This window comes from Strongylocentrotus purpuratus, unplaced genomic scaffold (assembly GCF_000002235.5).
Source record: "Strongylocentrotus purpuratus isolate Spur 01 unplaced genomic scaffold, Spur_5.0 spur5_scaffold_12, whole genome shotgun sequence".
Lineage (NCBI taxonomy): Eukaryota > Metazoa > Echinodermata > Echinoidea > Camarodonta > Strongylocentrotidae > Strongylocentrotus > Strongylocentrotus purpuratus.
This window is the reverse complement of record NW_022145597.1, coordinates 30,717,718-30,738,529: the sequence shown is the minus strand read 5'-3', so window position 1 is coordinate 30,738,529 and position 20,812 is coordinate 30,717,718. Positions and strand designations below refer to the sequence as shown.

The 20,812-nt window shown below is 36.7% G+C and overlaps 1 protein-coding gene across 1 annotated transcript; it reads right to left on the bottom strand.

The window, feature by feature from the left end:
- Positions 1 to 3,430: 3,430 nt before the first annotated feature.
- On the bottom strand, positions 3,431 to 20,549 carry Gpc-5 (glypican-5; the record flags this gene model as incomplete). The annotated part of the gene is given in 6 exon segments (NM_001145494.1): positions 3,431 to 4,132; positions 4,557 to 4,737; positions 7,021 to 7,150; positions 19,219 to 19,472; positions 19,846 to 20,543; positions 20,545 to 20,549. Coding segments are annotated over 6 exon segments (1,501 nt in total), but the record flags the coding sequence as incomplete, so codon positions are not given.
- Between the last annotated feature and the right edge of the window lie 263 nt (positions 20,550 to 20,812).

The window sequence follows — 20,812 nt, the reverse complement described above, 5'->3', positions numbered from 1 at the left end:
AGTATTTCATGAACTTTGCATGTTCAAAGAGAGAAAGTGACAAGATAATACGCAGTATGATTTTTTAATGGGGGACTTGAAATGATGAATTTTGCATTCCATATAAATATTAACAATTTGTGAGGTAACATAACAAAATAAAAGACTTAAAAGGACTTTCTGACAATGAACCATAAATTAGCAAATATGAATAAAAATTATTATAGAAGAAAAAAAGATGAATTGACAAAGTATCATATTTCATCAAACTTTATAAAATTATTTGCAAAAGAAGGAATGCCATTGTTAGCAAATGCTTAAAAATCATCAATAGTGATCTGTCAGTTCATGACAGGTTCAGTGACCCATTAAAAATTCCATACCAAGTGTCTCTCCAAGCCCCTCTCCAAGTTCCTTAAAAATATGACAGCCCAAAACCAATTTTATGAACAAAATTAACCAATTTATTTAGCAGACTGGACAAATAATTGAAAGCATATGTAAAACATAAGGATAAATGATGATGTAGATGATGATGATGATAATGATAATGGGGATTGTAATGACTGAAATATATACAGGGATGAAAAAACTATAAAGAAAAATACTGAAAAGTTGACACATAAATGTTACCTTAAGATAGCATATTCGGATAATGACGGTTTTTGTAACTTTGGCTTTCAATGAAAAGAGGGAGCAACAAGATTTTATCTATTCTGGGAGAAAATTCCATCTAGGTGTCTTATTGATCTATGTACATTGGTAATTTTGGGTTGAACAGATGAAAGTTAGAGGAAAGAGGAATTATGAGTTTGGTAAGAATGGTGATATTTATGGTGAAAAAGTTTCAAAGTGAAAGTGGTATCACATTATTTAAATATTGAAAAATGAACAGTAAAGCTGTTTGGGTTTTTAATTTGTAAAATAATGGACTCGTGTGAGAAAAATATTGTGAACCAGGCCATATCATTTGTTATTTTATCATATCATTTTACTAAAGCTAGGTCTGTTGAATGTTTTTTTTTAATTCTGAAACCGTTTTGATTTAAATTTAGCAATTGATATATCTAAAAACTTATAGAGCCTTTTGTAATAATTTGTTCTGGGACTTTTTACATGGTGGGAAGAATGGAAATAGGCCAGTAATTACCTTTTTTGTGAGGACACTTTTTTTAAAATACAGGATCTATACATTTGCAATTTTAGCAACTCAGGAGTCAGAACATTCCCCGGTGGCCGGTGTTAAAGGGATAGATTGATATCAGAAATGTTTTTCAGAGGGGAACAAATAAATTGTATAATGGTGCACATTTAAGATTTATTTCTATTTCTACATTTAGATAAATACGGTTTCAGAATAACAAATCAAAAGACCTAGCTTTAGTACAATTTAAATGATAAAATAGCAAATGATATGGCCAATAAGAACCAAAAAAAAATTGAAAAGGGGGACCCCCACAAAGAAGAAAAAGTGTAAGAACTGATATTAAAAATAAATAGAGATTAGCAGTTGGGCACATTAGTCTTGTGTATAGGAGATCATCTCAAAGGTATTATTTCATTATCTTTATCCTATCCCTACTCCCCCACTTTCTCTCCATGCCCCTCCCCCTTCTCTCTCTTTTCACACAACACTTTTGAATGTTCCCTCTTTTTCTCTCTTAGTGCTGAAAAGCTCTCCCTATATATATCCCCTCTCTCATTTTTTTCTGCATCTCTTTCTCTCTCTGTATGTTTTTTTTTTTTTTTTTTTTTTTATCTCTGATCTCTCTTTCTTTCTGTCCCTCTTCCTTCTTTTACTCTACCCCCCTCTCTCTCTCTCTCTCTCCTTTTCTCTCTATTTCTCTCCCTCTCCCTCTCTCTCTCTTCTCTCCACTATCTCTGTTAGCTTACTTTTTTCTTTCTCCCTCTCCTAGGTCAAGCATTGTTCTCTCCTCTCCATTTCTCCTGTTAATAACTCTTTTAATTTCCATTTTCTCTTTCTCATTTATGACGGCTATATAAGTTTATAAATTCATTTTTTCCACAAAATATCACAGGTACTATTATGATTATATACAATAGTTATAATTCCCTTTATTTAAGAATGTATAAAACAGTAATATACAGAAATATATATTTGTACATTTCACAAAATTACATATTCCAAAATAGTACATTAAAATGGCATCAGTGTTAAAAAGGTGCATATTTCTATATATCAAGCATCATTTACAACGCGCATAGTACTTTACAAGTATTGACGCAAATTAATAATATTCCTCACAAAAAATATTGAATCATTACAATATACAGTGCGATACATACTTTTTTTGTATAATATAAAAATAATAATTATACATGGTTGAAAATTTACAGTCTCTTGAAAGCCATTGTATCAATTTCATAAAAATCACAGCATTAACTTTGTATAAATTGGCAAATAATAATTACGGTGAATAAATACACAAACGAACATATAATAAAAGTACATTCACTACTTTGCAAATGTTCAGTCGAGTTTGATGAGGGTAGGAATATCAACTAAAGCAGCTTAAAGGCTTGATCAGATATGACGGGGTAAACCGCCATTGACTTCAATGGGGTGCTGGGTGGAGTTAAGTCTTTGTGTTTCAAAGCCCACATTTTTCTGAATATTTTGGTATCAAATACTCATTTTGGCAAAATATGGAGTTCCGTTTTTGTGTCACTGAACCCTCGATTAACTCTGTGTTAAAAGTAAGAGAGATAGTGCTCTTCTAAATCTAAACAATTTAGAATCACGATTAAGATATCCTTTATACTTCAGCCATGCGTTCTTAAGAATATTTACACAACCAATCATGTAAAAAAAAAAAAATTTATAACAAACTAAAATGAATGGCACCAGTAATTGTAATAATACTACCTTTTTCCATACAAACTTAAATATTTTATGAGATTACACTGCCAGATTTATTTTTTTTAATTTGAAAGATTGATAAAAGTACTGCATTTAATAAAATAATAAAAACACCTACTGGAAAAATGGACTATCCATTAGGTGTTCAAACTGCATAGAATATTAGCTGATTCTTGTTATACAACATTTGAATATTTTAAATAATGGTCCTTCATACCCAGGAAAGACTCATTAGCATAAATGGTAATACTGCTCTTTCAAAAAGTTCTGCAATTATGTTTACCTTAACATTGCCATGTCTCATTTATTAAAACAAAGTTGATAGGAACAAATGTACATGGGTAAAACAAATGGGTTAAAAAACATTGTGAAAGGATTTAAGCAATTTCCACTGATTCTGACGGAAAAATAAAAATATATATCAAATACTTTTGATAAACAAAAACTTGTCAACATTTGGCAAAAATTGGACACACCAGATAAACATTTTATTAAATGTTTTAAATCCAACATTTTATCACCTATTAATCAATCTCTAAATACTATTAAGCCCAGAGGATATGTCTCATTGAGCCTGAACAACATTCGCGTACATAGAACCCAATAAAAAAGGGCAGTTTTTTGCAAGGTAATCTTCCTTGTCATATATGAAAGGGGCTTTAAACTGGATTATTTAAAAAAAAAGTTTAGACTTGAAAATCAGATAACCATACATCAATTCTTCAGATTCTTCTTCAATCATAAATTCTTCACAGTCATCTTAAATTATACACTTGCGTACAGTAGATAATCTTCTTATGCAAAGATCAGCTACGTGTTTGCTGTTTAGGATGCAACTGTTCCTCTGCGCCAGCTCAATCCGATACTATAGTTGAGAGATCCTGGCTACATCACTCCAGATGTATTAATATAATACTATGGTTTCATTCCCCTTTCACACCAGCCTGGTAGTGTGAAAGGGGTCATGATATAAAGACAGTGTTTTTTCACACAAGGATGTAATACCACGTAATACAGGTCATAGCTTAGAAGCAGAATGTCACAAATGCAGAAAGACAGAAAGACAGAGCATCGCTGAGGTCAAGAGCAGTGTGACTGAATGAAGTGATGATGCTGCTCCTTGCGTGTCCGGTCTCCTCGTTCTTTCAACGGATGGGTCTGTGGCTGGTCTGTACGGGATGCGCCTCGTTGGACCGCTGGGGTCTTTCGTTCTTGTCTCACCAGCGCCTCTTGATGTGGGCTCGAAACTGAAATCTGTTTCCTTGGGGGTAACTGCAAAGAGAAAAAAAAATAAGAAGTGGAAATGAGGACTTGGGTACTTGTTGTCATGTGACACTACTTTTTTTAAAACTGAACATGACATACATACCAACAGAATCTGCAATTTCAAAGGTTTCATAAAGGGTGTAATCTATCCTTCAATTAAAATCCTATGTATTCCACACACAAAAAAGAGAGAAAGAAATGTAATGAAGAACAAAAATGATGAACCTTTAAAAAAAACTTTTAAAAACCTAGTGCGTCCCCCAAGGTATTTTAGACTTCACAGGCATCCAAAGTTCCTGTCATATGTTTTGCTTGTCAGAGAATTCTGGAGTTAAAGGCACTACAAACTTGAGCAATGATGTGCCCTCTCCTTTACAAAAGTCTCTTCCCGCCCCAAAACTCAACCAAAAGAATTTGTCATGATATATACCTGTTGTGTAAGAGAACTGAGGAAGCGTTGAGTTTTCGACGCCATCGCCTGATCCGCTACCGGATAGATCCCCGCTTCCAGAGAATTCTTCAGAGCCGCTCCCACTGTAGTAGTCTCCACTCCCAGGCATCGGCAGCATGCCAGCGTCTTCCACCGTACTCCTCAAAAATCGCTCAATGAGCTGCAACAGAAAAGGGATTTATTAAATAAATAGGTTATTTTCTCTGTATTATACCAGGTAATTAAAGCTAGTCTGGTATTGTTCTTGCAATTTTTGCGGGGATGGGGGGTGCCATTGATCAAAGTATGTTTTACAAGAGGCCAATGTCCAGATAACTCTCAAACAAGAGGGGCAGATTAGTATACCTTTGACTACTTTACATGTATGTAATTATGCCATCTTCCAAAAACTGGTATTAACAAATCAATATCCATGAAAAGTTGAAAAAAATACATATTTCTGAAATAATCATTGAAGCTATAATGGAAGAGACAGCTACATTTTTTAAAACTGTCGACCAAACTTAGTAGAAAGTATTTTCATTCTCAGCAGTCTGTCTTTATCAATAGATGTATATGACCAATAGCTGTATAATGAAACAGCGCCATCTTGTGTTAAAGTGTGACCAGGCATCTTCCACAACATCAAATGTAGGTAAAATATTGTGTTAGAAAGAAATATTTAAAGAAGATTCTGCAAGTAGAAGGAAAAACATACAGGAGTTTTCCCTTTTCCATGAAATATAGATTACTTTGCAACAATAGTAATTGAATGCAAATCAAAAGAAGATTTATATGATTCATGAACATGTGTTAATTCTGTGTGATGCAGCTCCAAGAAGGAAAACAAGTGTATATATCTGGAGATCCAAGTACGCAAATATATCACATTTTGACATTTTACAAAACAAAGAGTAGATTAAATTCTCGTCGGGAATGCTTCATACATTCATTTTGATTTTCTTTGTAATAAAATACACTTGAAATTGAAATTCAATTGCATGGTAACACATGATACATGTATCATGATTTTCTTTGGAATAACCTTCAATTCAAATTGAAAATTAAATTAAATGATAATACTTCAAACATTATCATGACTTCTTTTTAATCTTCCACTCCTTTCAATGAAAATTCACAAAACGACTTCAGTTCATTTATTGAATGGTTAAACTTCAGACAGGTAATATAACGTTCATTGTAATGGCCTTCAGCTAAAATTACTTTGTATATTGTATGTGCGTTCAGTATCTTTACAAATCAACATGTGTGCATATTTATGAATATTGTCATTTTTTTATACTATTACATGGAAGATCTTGTTAACATACATCCCTGTATTATTTAAACAGAAGCTCCAATGCCTACAAATTGCAATTGGATAGTTTCTGAATGTTAAGTTCTCCTTAAAGTCAAACGCTGTTTACAATCAATTAAATTAGTCCATACCCATAAATTGCAATTGCATGGTTTCTGAATTTACTCTAAGTTCTCCTTATAGCTGAACACTGTTTATAATCTAAGGAAATATTTCCTTCCCCGACAACAAAAAGAGAGACAAGATGCTAGCAGATTGGGATCGACTCTCTTTTTGTGAAACTAGGGCGGAAAAGCCAGTTTAGAGAAAGAACCTCCAAACAATATGATGGGGGACACCTCACAGGCATACCATACACAAGCGGTGGTTTTAATGGGTGTACAATAAAGGGTCTTAGCGGGGCTAAACACACAGGATCAGTTCCCTTTCAAACCTATTCTTAAGAATGGGCCTCTGTTTGAGTAGTAAATAAAAGGACTATTCAGGGAGAAAGTTAGTGGAAATAGACAAAGCTGGCAAGATTGGGGGGGGGGGGGGGGAGGGGGGAGGGGTACCCATGGGCGAAGAAAGCAAGTTTACTTTGCATGTCATGGTCTTCTTCGGACTTGTGGGCCAAGATCTCTGCATAATGTGTACCATATTATTCTCACGAGGCTAGCTTTTCTCTGAAATACACTTTTGGAATACATCAAAAATTCTGCATTGACAAATGAGAATTTTCAATCATTTGCAAGAACTATTTCTTTTTTTCTCCATATAAAAGGAGTGGGAGTCGGTGGTGGTAATGGTGGTTGTCGTCATGCATCATCATCATCTTATGGTTAGCATGATCATTACCGGTATTAATCACAATTATACAGTTCCTCAGGTAGACAAAGGAACATCCTCTCACTGCTATTATGTAAAAATGTGTAGAACAGGTGTCACATGCATATTCACCTGTTTACATAATAGCAGTGAAGGGATGTTCCTTTGTCTACCTGAGGAACTGTATATTTTGTCCGCTTTCTGTGTCTGTCATGTTCATAGTGAATGTTCCCTCATTGATAATGATAATAGAAATAATAGTAACAATAACACTAATTTTGTCCGCTTTCTTTGTCAGTCATGTTCATAGTGATTTAACAGAATAAAAGCTGAATTTACCTCTGTTTTGTGCTCCAGTTTGTCCATCAACTGCAGGGCATTTAAAAGTTCTCTTTCTCTTGACGTTAGCTTGACTTCCGGGTTGTGTAGCTGCGCTGCCAGGCCATCCTCAACAACGATCTTACGATAACTGCATCATCAAAGAGAGAGAAAAGATTGGAACATTTAAAAGATGATGTAATAATATAGACTTATTTTCAGAGGAGCCTCATCAATATCAATAATACTCCTTATGATTGCCACGCAATCGCATAGACTATAGTTTTTGTTATTTGTTATCCCAATATTTCCAGGTACTTGTAATACCTGAGCTGAGGGAGACCTAAAAAATATATGTAAAACATATTGACTGGGGAAGAATTAAGAAGACGAGGGAGGAGGAGGAGAACAGAAGTAGAAGTAGAAGAAGAACAAGACCAAGAAGAAGAAAAAGAAGTAGAGTAAGAGGAAGAAAGAAAAGAAGAAAAATCAAAAAGAGAAGAAAGTGAAAAATAGTAATAAGAATAAGAAGGAACAGTAATATTATATCATAACTCTTTCTTTTTGTACGAAGGAATTAAGGGACAGAGATAAATGTCATCTTCATTACCACGACGTCATAGATAGGGCTTTAAGCGGTGTCTACACTCCACATATACTACCACTTGATAGTCCTACTAAACACTCTAAGCGAGTGTACGGGCACACATCTCAACGACTCTCAAAGATTGTGAGGACATTTCATCAAGGATATGTCAAAATCGTGATGAAAGGGCGGCGCAAACACTCGCAATGGCCCTCCGTCCTAATTAGTAACAGTTTGGCTTTGTGGTACGTGGGCTCGCGAATGTTTACAGCCCAGTTTCTCCATCTTTTCAACAGCCTGTAGCTGTGGATGTTGTATGTTCAAAGGCTTATGGAGTTGACTGGGTGAGACAAAGAGGGTATTAGAGACATAAAGAGAGAAAGTACAATTATTATGGGGTTTGCAGTGGGTTTTAACTGCACTTGCTAATCTCACTGTGTCTATCTGCAATTATTTGATTCAAGAGAGAAAACATGGACTTTGGTCCACTAGAAACATTTGACCACACTTGAAAAGGGGAGCAAATTTGCTCTTCTATTCTTCTCCCTCCTTAAGAGCTAAGTTCAATTTTGAGACACTTCTCTTCAACTGTAACACTCTTTCTAATGAGTAGAGTTAATCAAGAGAAGACAAAGACTGAGAAAAATGACAAATTTCTGGATAGTAATGAAAAATAAGAATTAATTCCGTTCATGAAAGAGTCAATTTTGGAAAACCCACTTGCGCAGAAGATATTGCAGAAGCTATGGCGCAAATTCTATTTCCCAATGTATACCCCTATGCATGCATAATTAATGCATCAATGATACCAGACTCGACTAACACTTCTGGTACCCCCGTTAACAACAAAAAGTGTACACATAATCATTTATTTCTTTGTAAAACAATATTTATCTTATTCATGTGTGATATTATTTATCTTGTGTTTATACGTTTATATTTTATGTTATCATGCTTGATACATGTTTTACTTGTTATAATTTTTGTTGTTAATAAACTCAAACTCAAACACTGTGGATGCCAACACCTACATCGAGTGATAACACCCAAATTCAGTGCTAATAGCCAGATTGATTGCTAACAACTATATTGTGTGCGAACACCATGGACCTCTATATACCCTTGCATCAAATGAACACCAAATATGAATTTACCGAACACCCATGACCAGAGTAGGTACTTTGGCATTGCAACTATAATGCAGAAATTGAAAAGAACTTGATTGACTGTTGGTTTAATACTGATTAAAAATCACACACATGAAAAAAGGAGAGAGAAAGTAAGAAGGAGGAAAAACAAAGTCTGGGCATTTTTCGAGAAAAAATTGCTACAAAGTCTTCTTTTGTCAACGGCACTTTCCACGCAATCTTGGACATGTTTTGAGAGATAACAAAGTCTCAATACACTTCCTTGACGAGTTTGGAGAGTGGCGTTGTCTCACGAAATTTTCGGTGGTGTCCAATCGGTATGCATGTATATCAGCCCCCCCCCCCCACCCCCCACCACCACCCCACCCCGCTCACTGCATCAAGGGGTGGACGTACTTCAAATACGTTCCTCCTCCACAAACACCCTCAAGTCAGTGGGTATGTTTTCATATTGGATGCAGTTCGGCGCGAGGTGAACTGCATTTCAATAATAGACAGGATTGATTGAAATAGCGTTTTATCGTTTGACAAAAAAGTAGAGAGAGAATCTATGACCTACATTATAAACTTTTAACTATGTTGTGATTGCATGCTTATAAGTCCAAGGTGTGACCCATGCATTACAGTTATATTGAATTGTATTATAGAATTTTGAACAAAAATCAACTTGAAATATCAATTCATTTGATTTTTTTGTCCGATTCAAACACCAGTAGGGCAATCAGCTTAATAGTTGATACAGTCATCAAATATACGGAAATCTTAGATGTGGATATTAACATAAGAGGAAAAGTAGCTAGCACTTGTTCATGACTCTACAGAGATTCAAAGTATAAGCCAATTATAAATACAACATATTTCTCACATTCTGTGCTAACAAACAAATTCAAATGTAACTAGAATTTAAATCGTCACGAGGACGATTAAGGTGGTCTGTCTTCAAGTCTTATGATAGATTATAATACTTACTATATTGAGAAAGGGAGAAGTTATATAGACATGTAAACAATGATGATCATCATGATGATCATGATGATGATGATCCTGATAGTAATGGTGATGACGATGTTGATGATGATGATGATCATCATGATGATGTTGATGATGATCATCAACAGACCATGATGACATCTGATTGAAAAAAATGAGGGAACATTTAGATAGCATATAGTCTCAGCTACAACATACTCCAAAATCAACAAAAACCAAACGGAAATAACGGCGATATTGCTCGCAAAAGACAGGAATGTAGAATCCAGATTTGAGAAAAAGTCATCTCCCATAGGGACTACACTCAAAAAGTAATGGATCAAGTGATAATAGGGGAATAATAAAGTAAACATGGTTGTTTATAACATTATTTGTGATTCTACGTGTTTTAATAAGCAAAGGAAAAGGTACAGTGAAAGGTCAAAAAGAAAAAAAAAGTGAAGAAAAAAATTGTTGGAGACGCCCGGACTCGAACCAGGGACTTCGAGGTCGGAAGTCAAGTGCGTTACCGATGTACCAAAATATTTCCCATAGAGATTACACGTAAACGGAAAATGGAATTATCAAATCCCACTTTGTAAGTGAAATATGAGCATGATCCCGGCATCTGATCGAAAATTAAAGGGCACACTTACGATAGCATATTGACTCAGCTACAACATACTCAAAGCTCAGCGTAAACGAAGATAAAACGACGGAGATATTGCTCGCGAAAGACAAGAATGTAGAAACCAGTTTTGAGAAAAAGTCATGTCCCATAGAGAATACACGCAAAATGTGAAAAATTGACATGCCTCCTTTAATCGCAAAAATACGCCATGATGCCATTGTTCAAATGAAATATCGTGTGAAATACATTCGTAGAAAATATTCTCAGCTAAAACATATCAAAATTTGAAAGAAAATTGATCAACATTTACAGAGATACAATCAATTTTCCAAAAATCTGCTAACGTCATAATATGCAAATTGAAATTTTAAGTTCGGAGGCCATTATGATGACGTCATGAGTTAATTGAGGGTCAAATGAGACATGAAATCATATCTCCGACTCATGATCTATCTAAATATGAAAAAAATTGGGGGTATCTATCCATTCTGAAGAGTTAAAATGAATTTTGTATAGGCTTGTTTTTGCACATGTAATGTGGATAGGGATAATGCAGATCCGCGTGTGCTGTAAACTTTGACGGACGCTCATTGCGTTATCACTGGTCAGAAAAAGGTGAACAAGGTATCAAAATGCTTGGAAAAATGTGGTTGATATGATAGAGAAAATTTGGCGTTTCCATGTTGTAAAATGTCAGTACGCGCACTTACGCGCGGAAACGCGCGCAAAAAAGTGCTCTCGCGCAAAATCTTGAAAATGCTTACAATTGCCTGAAACGTGTGCAAAAAAAATTTGGAACAAATTTGAGCATTTTAAAATTTTAATGCGCGCGTACGTGCGCGTCGAGGTGCGCGCGCAAATTTTGTTGACATTTTTAGTTGAACTTTGACCTGAAGTTGATGTATACCAAATATGGTTTATTTTTGAAGACTCGTTATCGAGATATGATAATGACTTGATTTTTACAAAATGGCGCCTGGATGACGTCACGATGACCCCATGAACTTGAAAAAGGTTTCGGGAACTTGATATTTTAGGGCCTAATGACTATCAGAAATTTGAAGGAATTTGACCAAGTCGATTTCGAGTAAACGTATACACAAAAAAAGTGTACGGAAGAAATAAAAATAAATAAAGAATAAAGAATAAAGAATAAAGAATAAAGAAAGAAAATTCTAACGAAATCAATAGGTGATCTGTCATCGACAGACCACCTAATAAAGAAAGAATAAAGAATAAAGAAAGAAAATTCTAACGAAATCAATAGGTGATCTGTCATCGACAGACCACCTAATAAGTCATAAGATAGGTCAGCCAAATATAAGTGAATTAAGTAAAGTTAAAAATGATATCAGGGGCAGTTCATTCAACTATATATTTAAACCAGATCGTCAAATATAGCAAAACAAATTTATAAAGGAGACTTATTTCATCCTTGTCACTTTGTGGCAATATCTAGAATTCATTTCTTTATTCCCTACATTTTTTTTCCTTTTCTGGGGGCTTCAAATTCAATTGGGAGTTTGATTTGCATCAGAAATTTGATTTGAATTGAAATGATAAAGACCATCTCTGAAATAGCCTCCATGCAATCCTCCATGCTGTCATTTGTCGACTTGGGAGATATTAGTCTTATTTCTGTCTTTGTTGCACTGGGGGGATGCATTCAAAGTCTGGATATGGGGTCACGCTCACAAACAAATCCCGACTGGCTGGAAATGATAACCATTCCTACCGCTCCAGGGCAGCAATATCACTTCACGTCGTCCTCCCTCCACAAAGATTTTCTTGACTTCCAAAGCCCAATATTGGGCCGATTTTTATTATTGCACGGCCATGGCTTTTTATGACACGCTCCATCACATCATGGCTATTGTTCGAGCCCAAACGGCCAAACATTAAAGAGAAGATGCATTTCTTGTAAAGATGAAAGATTTATTTGTGACGTCTTTCATTCTTTGTATGTTAGTTGGGAAGAATTTCATAGTAGGAATGTCCACTGAAAAGGATTGCTCTTAAAAAATGCCCTCACAGTCAATATATGAAATATGAGAAATAGCTGAAAAATTTGGACCACACTTTAAAGTGTAGTCCCATATCCCCATTTCAATGTGCAGGGTGTGCGATCTGCAGCACGTCCGAGTCAATTTATTTCCATTGTCATCATTCCGAAATTTCACAGTACGAATGGATTTTTATGCACAACATAATCCACCTTTCCCCAATTGCTTCCAGGCAGTTTCTTTCACTAGTATGTAATCACACAATAACCATGCAGTCCTCAACTCTATCTTTAAAGTGCCAGGTCGCCAGTCCAAACAGTTTTTCTTTCTCTCGTGTCGAGATTTGGCATGGTATGGTATGACACTCAATGCCCGCGAGGCACTACCCAACTCTTAGTAAAATGCAAACATAAAAAATCATGCTAATTGTTCGTAGGCAAACACCTTTAGCTGGTAAATCAATACTATACGGTTTTCACTCACATCAAATTAAGATTTTTTTTTTGTCCACTTTTTGTATGGAGGGGCTGGTTAAAGTGCCTTTCAACAACTTTTTAACAAAATTCAGCTTTATTCAAATCAAACAACGATTTATTTTTGTTCCTTTTTTATTTGGGGGAGGGGGGCTGCTGGTTATAAGGCATTTCAACAGCTCCAAAGAAAATGTTCATCTTAAATTAACCTTGCTTTGAATATCAGGAAAATTAATATGAAAGACCTGTACTGCATGGAAAGAAAATGGATGGTTTTCCCTTCACAAATATATTAATAGTACATTTTTCAAGTTTTGCTGACTGAAAGGTCACACATGGTAACATCAAAAGCTTGATATTCAATTATTTTTCATTCTTTTGTGTTTCTGTCCAGAGGGAACATTTATGGCTGTATAATCTCCATCAAATTATAAAGGGTAATTAATGCTTCATGGAATTCAACATACAATATTCTCTATACATGTAGCCCCTTTTTTCAAGTTTTACATTTTGGTAGGCTGAAATGGTAGCCTACCAACAAATTATTTTCAACATAAAACCAGCATTACTATTTTATATAATTGACACTATCCTCTCAATTATATCGCCTATCCCATCTGTCTGTATGTCAGTCACCTGTCAGGCTGGCTATCTCTGTCTGGTAGGGTCCATGGTTTGATTCTCTGATTCTCTATTTCTCTACCCCCCCCCCCCCCCCACTCTCTCTCTGTTCTTATTCTCTATGATCATGACATCTCAAAACCAACATGTTACTGCTCTCTTCAAGTCTTCAAAGTGACGAGTAATCTTCCTTAGCACCCTCTGACGAATCAACTAAAACCTCAACTTTCTTCCACCTCTCTGTGTGTGTGTTCCCTCCAGGAGCTCCATTCAGATGTCAGAATAGGAATGGATTGCCAAACTGCACCTTTTCGGGCAATAAAACAGCAATTTCACTCAATTAATCTGGATTAGGACCCCAATACCTCCTACATAACCTGCCACAGAAAGGCATTCGTCATTCCAACGCCTTTTGTTGCTCCGGACCATCATTGTCCTTTGTAGCCTTTGTGTGCAGCCTGACCTGATCCAAAGGAGAGTTTTCCTTGTTAATTAGGCTCATAGAAAACTGCTGGCAAGACTGACCATTCAATCAGAGAAACTGCTTTCTAAACAAAACTCCTACACCCCAACAAAAGATGCAAGCACTACCATCTTTTCTATTTATCATCATCCTTTTTTTTTCACTGACATACCACGACAACAAAGGATCTCAATAGAACCCGATTCGGTTACCTTTACTTGACAAAAAAGCAATAGAATGGTCATTAAACAATAAAGGTTGATCTTTTGAGGGGGCAGATTAAGATGGGGGTGTTGGGTGGATTAAGAGGGGGATGTTGGGCCTGATTAGGCAGGGCCTGCTAAGAGATTTGTAATAACCGTAAGAAGGATGGTTCTAAAAGAAGAGGAAGAGGCTTTGGTCGTTTTCTAAAGTCAAGATCAAAGAAGGTTACCGAGCTGATCTATTTCAAGTCAAGATAAGATGTGGCTGATGAAGTAGACCCAGAAGATGATAGGAAAACATATCTGATGTTAAGATTTGATAATGAGAGCTCATTTAATATCTAATTCTTCTTTGGAATCAGTTAAAAAAGTCAAGATCGCCATCATGTTTTGATTTACTTTCATTGTACTTTCAAGAATCATGCCCAAGTTTGCTGGATGACTATTTAAATTAAAAGTGGAAGCAGTACATACTTTGAGATATACTTTCTTTTTTAATAAATACATCAAAGATTTGGAATCAACTGCCATTATTTACTTTTATTGCTGGAAAAGGTTTATAATACAGTTAGGGGTAGTTTAAGGTTCTAATTTTTAATTTATTGTATTTTTAACAAGTTAAAGTGTCAGAAGTTTAAAACAAAAAGGATCTAAAATTCATTACTGGTACACTACGGTAGTCAACATTTTTGTGAGCTGATGAGATACCTGTTGAAACGTGATGATCTTACAACAATATTATAAATACAGAAGTATTTGCTTAAACAAGATGTAAGCATGAACAAAATATTCTCCATGTTGCCGTGTTCATAAAATGTTATCAGAAAACAAGTTAAAACAAATTGAGGTATTAAAAGTCTCTCTTGTAAATGAAGAACAATCAACTTGCCTGAAACCTTTTCCTTAAAAAACATACAGAGAAATCTAGCTCTGTTCAGCAACCTTCAGTTTTACTTTTAAAATGTTGACAGTACCATTATATGTTTTCAGCATATCATGATGCATTGCTAGTCAACCTTTTAGTTATTCATATACTCCGAGAGGCATGTATCAAAAGCTTTTAAAGTGTCATGACTCGATTGATTTGTATATTATTTGATTAAGAGCTATTTTGCTATAAACCTTGGCTTGGAAATTGTTTGATGAATAAGAGAGATTCCTGCCAAATCCAAAGCATTTATGCATCAATGACAAAGCAAGAATTTTCTTGTCTAATTTCATTGATTGATATCAATCGGGTTTGTTAAACTATTGCCCTTTATTCATGACAGAAATAATCAGAATCACTTTGAAATATAGACGCCTCTCTCGACTGTGGTTCATTCAGCCTAATGACACATTTGGCCTTCATCTTAAGTACGAACGATTCTAATAATCGAATCAATTCAATTTCTGGAAATGATTTGACCTTCGTGTCTACATTTGACCCCTTTGTCTTCTGGATTGGAAAGTTTGAAAAGAACACTTGATAGAATATCCCTTTACAAATAATTGACCAGTCTCGGACAGAGTATCAGTGGTTGGACGGTCAAGCAAGAATTTGCATTAGACCAGGGACTTGATTACTTTGTACAAATCCACAATTCAAAGTCACAACTCCATTAGGGCCCTGTTTCATAAAATGTGTTATCAGAGACAACCGTCATAGACCCATGACAAATTTTCTTATAACCAATCAAATGTGATGACATCAGAAGCTTCAACCAATAATTGAAACTTGTTTTTAATGTCAAACCTTGATAGTTTTAGAGGCATCTGCTTACGATAAACCTTGATGACTCTGTACGAGCTACAATGCAAAATTGCATGCTTCTTTTTTACTACAATTATTGTTCTTCCATTGGATGTGAGGAAGTTCCTTAAGTAGCAGTACCGGACAAACTTGAGGCCTTAACTCATTATCTAAAACTTCATACCTCTTACATGACCACATCTACCGGTGTAGGATGGTTATGCAGCCTCCAAATAAGTTGCACTTGAAAGACTCATGCTCCTGTGACATGTATTCAGCGGTTATTCCCTACAACCCTGGACCAAACATGGTACCTAACCCAAAACCCTAAACCTAACCCCCAAACCCAATAGCAACTCTATACCTTTAATGAAATGAAGCCCAGGACCGCTGTTGCCTGGACTCTGTGTAGAACCCAATTGCAACTTGGCAACCCTATCATTTTGATGAAATAAGGCCCAGAGCAAAATGTCGGATCACTCTAGTATCCAGAGACATCGCTAACAGAACAGTCTGAAAGAAGTGCAACTAACCCTCAAGGTAATCACTAGATGATTTCTCAGGGTCCCAAAATATCCTTGACACTGGAAGACTTCCACCCTTAAGGGTATAATAGGACCACAGTACCACTCAAACATTATCAATACCCCCATCGGTCATTCCGCTATTATCAGACAACAGCGATACCTTAATCGAAGCAAGGAAGTCTTTCATCAACTGCTTCACCTGGGTATTAATGCCAAGAAGAAGTGTATCAGGAAAATCTTAATGTAGTTTACAACTATTTCAAAGTGGAAATGAGCTTGCTCCGAAACTGTTGGTGAGCTACCTTCATCAGATAATATTAATTTACATCTGCAACTATGTCAAAGCGGAAATTACAGAGCGCTCAGAAACCATTAGCGATCTCCCTCCATCAGATAACTGACTAAAATTTACCCTTCCCAAAGTGCTGATGCGAAAAAACGAAATGTTTCTAGCATTTTTCACCACCAGCAGAGCTGTTTTACAACATCACACTTCCATCTGAATCACAGTGAATTATAGCATTGAGACTTGTGTATAATGAAGTTGAGCATGAGATTTGCAGTCCTAGAGACAATGACAGAGTTGGTGATGCAACGTTTGCTTTGCAGTTCCGTCATCAAAGGTGTAGGTTTACTGTTATCGCAGTTGTAGGTCTGCCATTTGGTTTAGGTAAGGTTCATGTTTAGGGCTAGGTTTAGGATTAGGGTTAGGTCAAGCGTTACAGGCAGCTAGGAATGCAGTTAGTGTACGAAATGCACTGTGGAGCAACCGTCACCAAAGCATGTAGGGTTACACAAACTGTGGTGAAACCCATATTATGACTACTCTACTCTCCTACATGAGGAAGACAAACAACACCAAAGCAAACATTTGTATCAAACTATTTTGTGTCTGGTTTTGTGGTCAAGGGAGATACATTCTTTGATTAATCATCTTTGCTTGTCTTTGAAGAACTTTTTAAACTTTAGTTTTAGTCACCTGCCCCCAATCCGAACCCACCTGGCAGCAAACAAAGCCCCCAAAAAGTGCAAAAGTTTGATGACAACCACATGAAACTATTTCCACTCAAATCCTTTTATAGAGAATAGTGAAAAGGATCGAGTTGAACCCAAGTTGAAATTCCACCAGACGCTCATTAACTCACAATACCCCTGCTACAAATTAGTGAGGTTGTATGACTATTCACCCAACCACAACAGCTTACCATGTCTCTTTTGAGAAAAAAAAAAAGAGGAAACTGTTTTCTTTTTAGCTGGATTCAGTCAATACAAGACCACAACAAACCATAAGCATTCCACTGTGAATGTGCGGCTCATGAAATCAACTTAAAAGGCCTCCTCCATTCAAAAGCGAGAGCTTCTGCGGGGATTAAAAATAAGCACCCTGGCGAGTTGCCTGCCTTTCCAATATGGGAAATTAATTTTCATAGACCAGTGGTTGAGTGAAAGGCGCATGGAGGAGATCATTACTGGGTCTGTTCACCTCTCACGACCCGTGTTGAAATGGAGAGATTTGATCCCCGACAACAACAAAAGCTCAGCTTCGGGACCTTTCAGAATTGTCACAAAAGGCAGGGTATTGCCTATCAGCGGAAAGGCCCTTGTGGTTTTTCTTTCAGAATCTTTCTTCTCGTTTTGCATGGAGTATATATTTCTGGTGCATGAGCAAGTTGTACTCAAATATAGGCCCATTCACATTGTATTGAAAACATGTTTCTTGAACTATCATAGTAACCATTTACACTCAGGAAAACCCTGAAAAAACTGGATAAACTGGATAAACTGGAGTTGGATAATTATTTTTGTATTTTGTGAGTGTGAATTGTACACATGGGCAACTTGTCGCTGTTCTGCATGCAGAGTACAGAAACAAGGACAGTCACGTGACCAAATGCCGGAATAATTCACTGGTGTTTTGAGAGTGAGCATTTACACTGAGAAATAAAAGTGGTGTTTCTGGTGCAGAGTTATCACCCCCCAAAACACTCCAGAGGTGGCTTTTTTTATTCAGGGTTTTTTCAGTCATGTTTATGACCTCCGGAATGAAAAAAAAAATGATGGTTGTTGCTTACAGTGTAAATGCCCCTATTGAGCATATTTCAGGAACCTGTTTCACAAAGCCTTTTTTCAATGACAAGTGACAAATCTGCTGATAACCAATCAGAAGCAAGGATTTCTGTAGCTTATAACAAAAACTGTCATTTGTCACTGATGACAAGTTTAGTGAAACGCCCCCCTGGTGCATGTGGGAAAAAACCAGAGGATTAGAAAGGGACTTTGGCTTGTATTTTCATCTCATCTTTTGTGAAGAGAATTCCCCAAAGCTCATGGCTCTGCTCCCATAGGTTTATCGTCTGACTCCCTGTTGCACCATAAACCCAGGGTTCAAATATGTTTTGCACATTTACCATGTAAAGCTCCAAACAGCAATAACGGTATATGGGACCAAAAGTTCAAGTACTCTTGGATGGCATTCATTTGTTTTGTTTCAATTTTGGCTAAGCGTTTCTCACTGGAAAAAAAAAAGTTGCTTTAGAACTACAATTATAGATCAAATGTGTCAAACAGAGACAAGCTGTTGTCTCCCTTTAAATCTACAAGCATTTATATTATAGATATATTTTTTTAATAAATGTAATGCGTTAGATATAATTTTGATATATGATTATAGATTATATATACCTAACCTCAACCCAGCCTTAACCCCAACCCTTAGCTTGAACCCTAATTTGAACCCTAACTTGAACCCTAACCCTAAATCTAACTAACTATTCACCTTTTATTTTTGATGGAATGAAGAGCAAATATTTTCAGAGCAAATGTAAGGTCACCCAATTTAAAAAGTACAGAGCATTCTACTTACACTCCTTGCGTTTCGCTGGTCCAGCAGTCTCGGTTGCTGTCAGACGCCATGTTGCCCTGGGAGCACATGAGGAGGGGAAGCTCCCTGAAGACACTCTTTGAGCTGTCCAGGCTTCCTACAAACTGCAGTAAGAGCTCGTCCAGGGGGATGGCTGGGTTGGGAGCGATGGGGATGTTTCCTGCAGGGTTGTTCATGGCAAAGTCGTTGTACGGGGAGGGTCTTGAGAGGGGTGGAGGCCCGCAAGTGATCATCGCCTGTAAGAACAGGATGGAAGTTACAGATAGAGGTTTGGAGAATCTTCAAAAATATGACTAATAATCAAATGAAAATGAAATGCTAGTGCTGAGGAGTCTTCAGGTAGAAGTAGAATGTAGGTAGACTTTGATGAAATTAAAATCACTACAAAAATGACTATAGGTCTCTATGTTCATTTCCACAGAGTGTATTACTTTCTTTCCTTCAAATAGTAGCCTCTTCAGTCTAGTACAAAAAATATAAACATATTTTCCAAAAACTTGAGGCTAATCAGGATTCTACTGTATCAAATATGTAGCATGCATGTACTCTGTGGGATAATGGATAAACCCCAAAGCCCTGCTATCATAAACAAAACCATTTTGAACTTACCGCTTGCATAATGGAATCTTTGTCCTCTATGGCCCTCGTGATGGCTGCCATAACCTTCTGATCCAGAGTGTACATGGCCGAATGGAGGTCGTACTCAGCGGTCATACTAACACGGACCAGGTCAACGACCACCGCAACGTATTCTCTCCAGTAGAGATCCAGATCCATGAAGTTGGCCAAGCAACCTTTCATGACATTGAAGCAGAACCCCTGACAGGCTGGCACACCGACAAGAGACTGGCACTGTCCGCAGTACCTCATCTGCATCAGGGCGCGGGTGCAGCGTCGGGTCAAGGGCATGTTCTCCGTCGAGTTCAGCACCTCCAGACCCAGGTTGACCGTCCCCAGGAACATCCTCGCTACCTTCAAGGACTTCTCCAGGATCCTGGCCAGGTCCCGGTGCGCAAAACCAAACGGCATGATCACCGACGCCTGGTTCGAGAGGCAGTCGCGATACCGCGAGTCCAACCGCGTAACTTTGCTGTTTATATGACTGGTATAGATGTGCGGGAAGAGCGTGTCAAAGAACCTTGATACAGCGTGCTCAACGTTTACGTCCATGCCATGGAGGTAGTCCATCAAAGAACCGAATAAATCCTCTATAGGGCTGTTCATGTGGATGGCAATACTTGTATACAATGTCCTAAAATGCTGTTGAATCCTCTCTTTTCCATACTGCAAAAGATCCTCAAATTCAGCTGAAAAATAAGAAATCAGAAATAAAGATTTAGAAGATATAAATTTACAATATGCAGTAAAGAAGGAAATAAATTACAATTCACAATTCAATCATATATGAAATTAGAGGCATGAAAATCAAAAGGACCTACACAATTTCACAAGCATTTGTCTCTCTGAATGAAGTCCATTCTACTGTGAATGTGTATGATCACTTTGAAATTACAAGTGAGTTGTTTATTTCAATATGGATTTTTGAGATGAATGCAGTTTGTATTTTCAAAATATC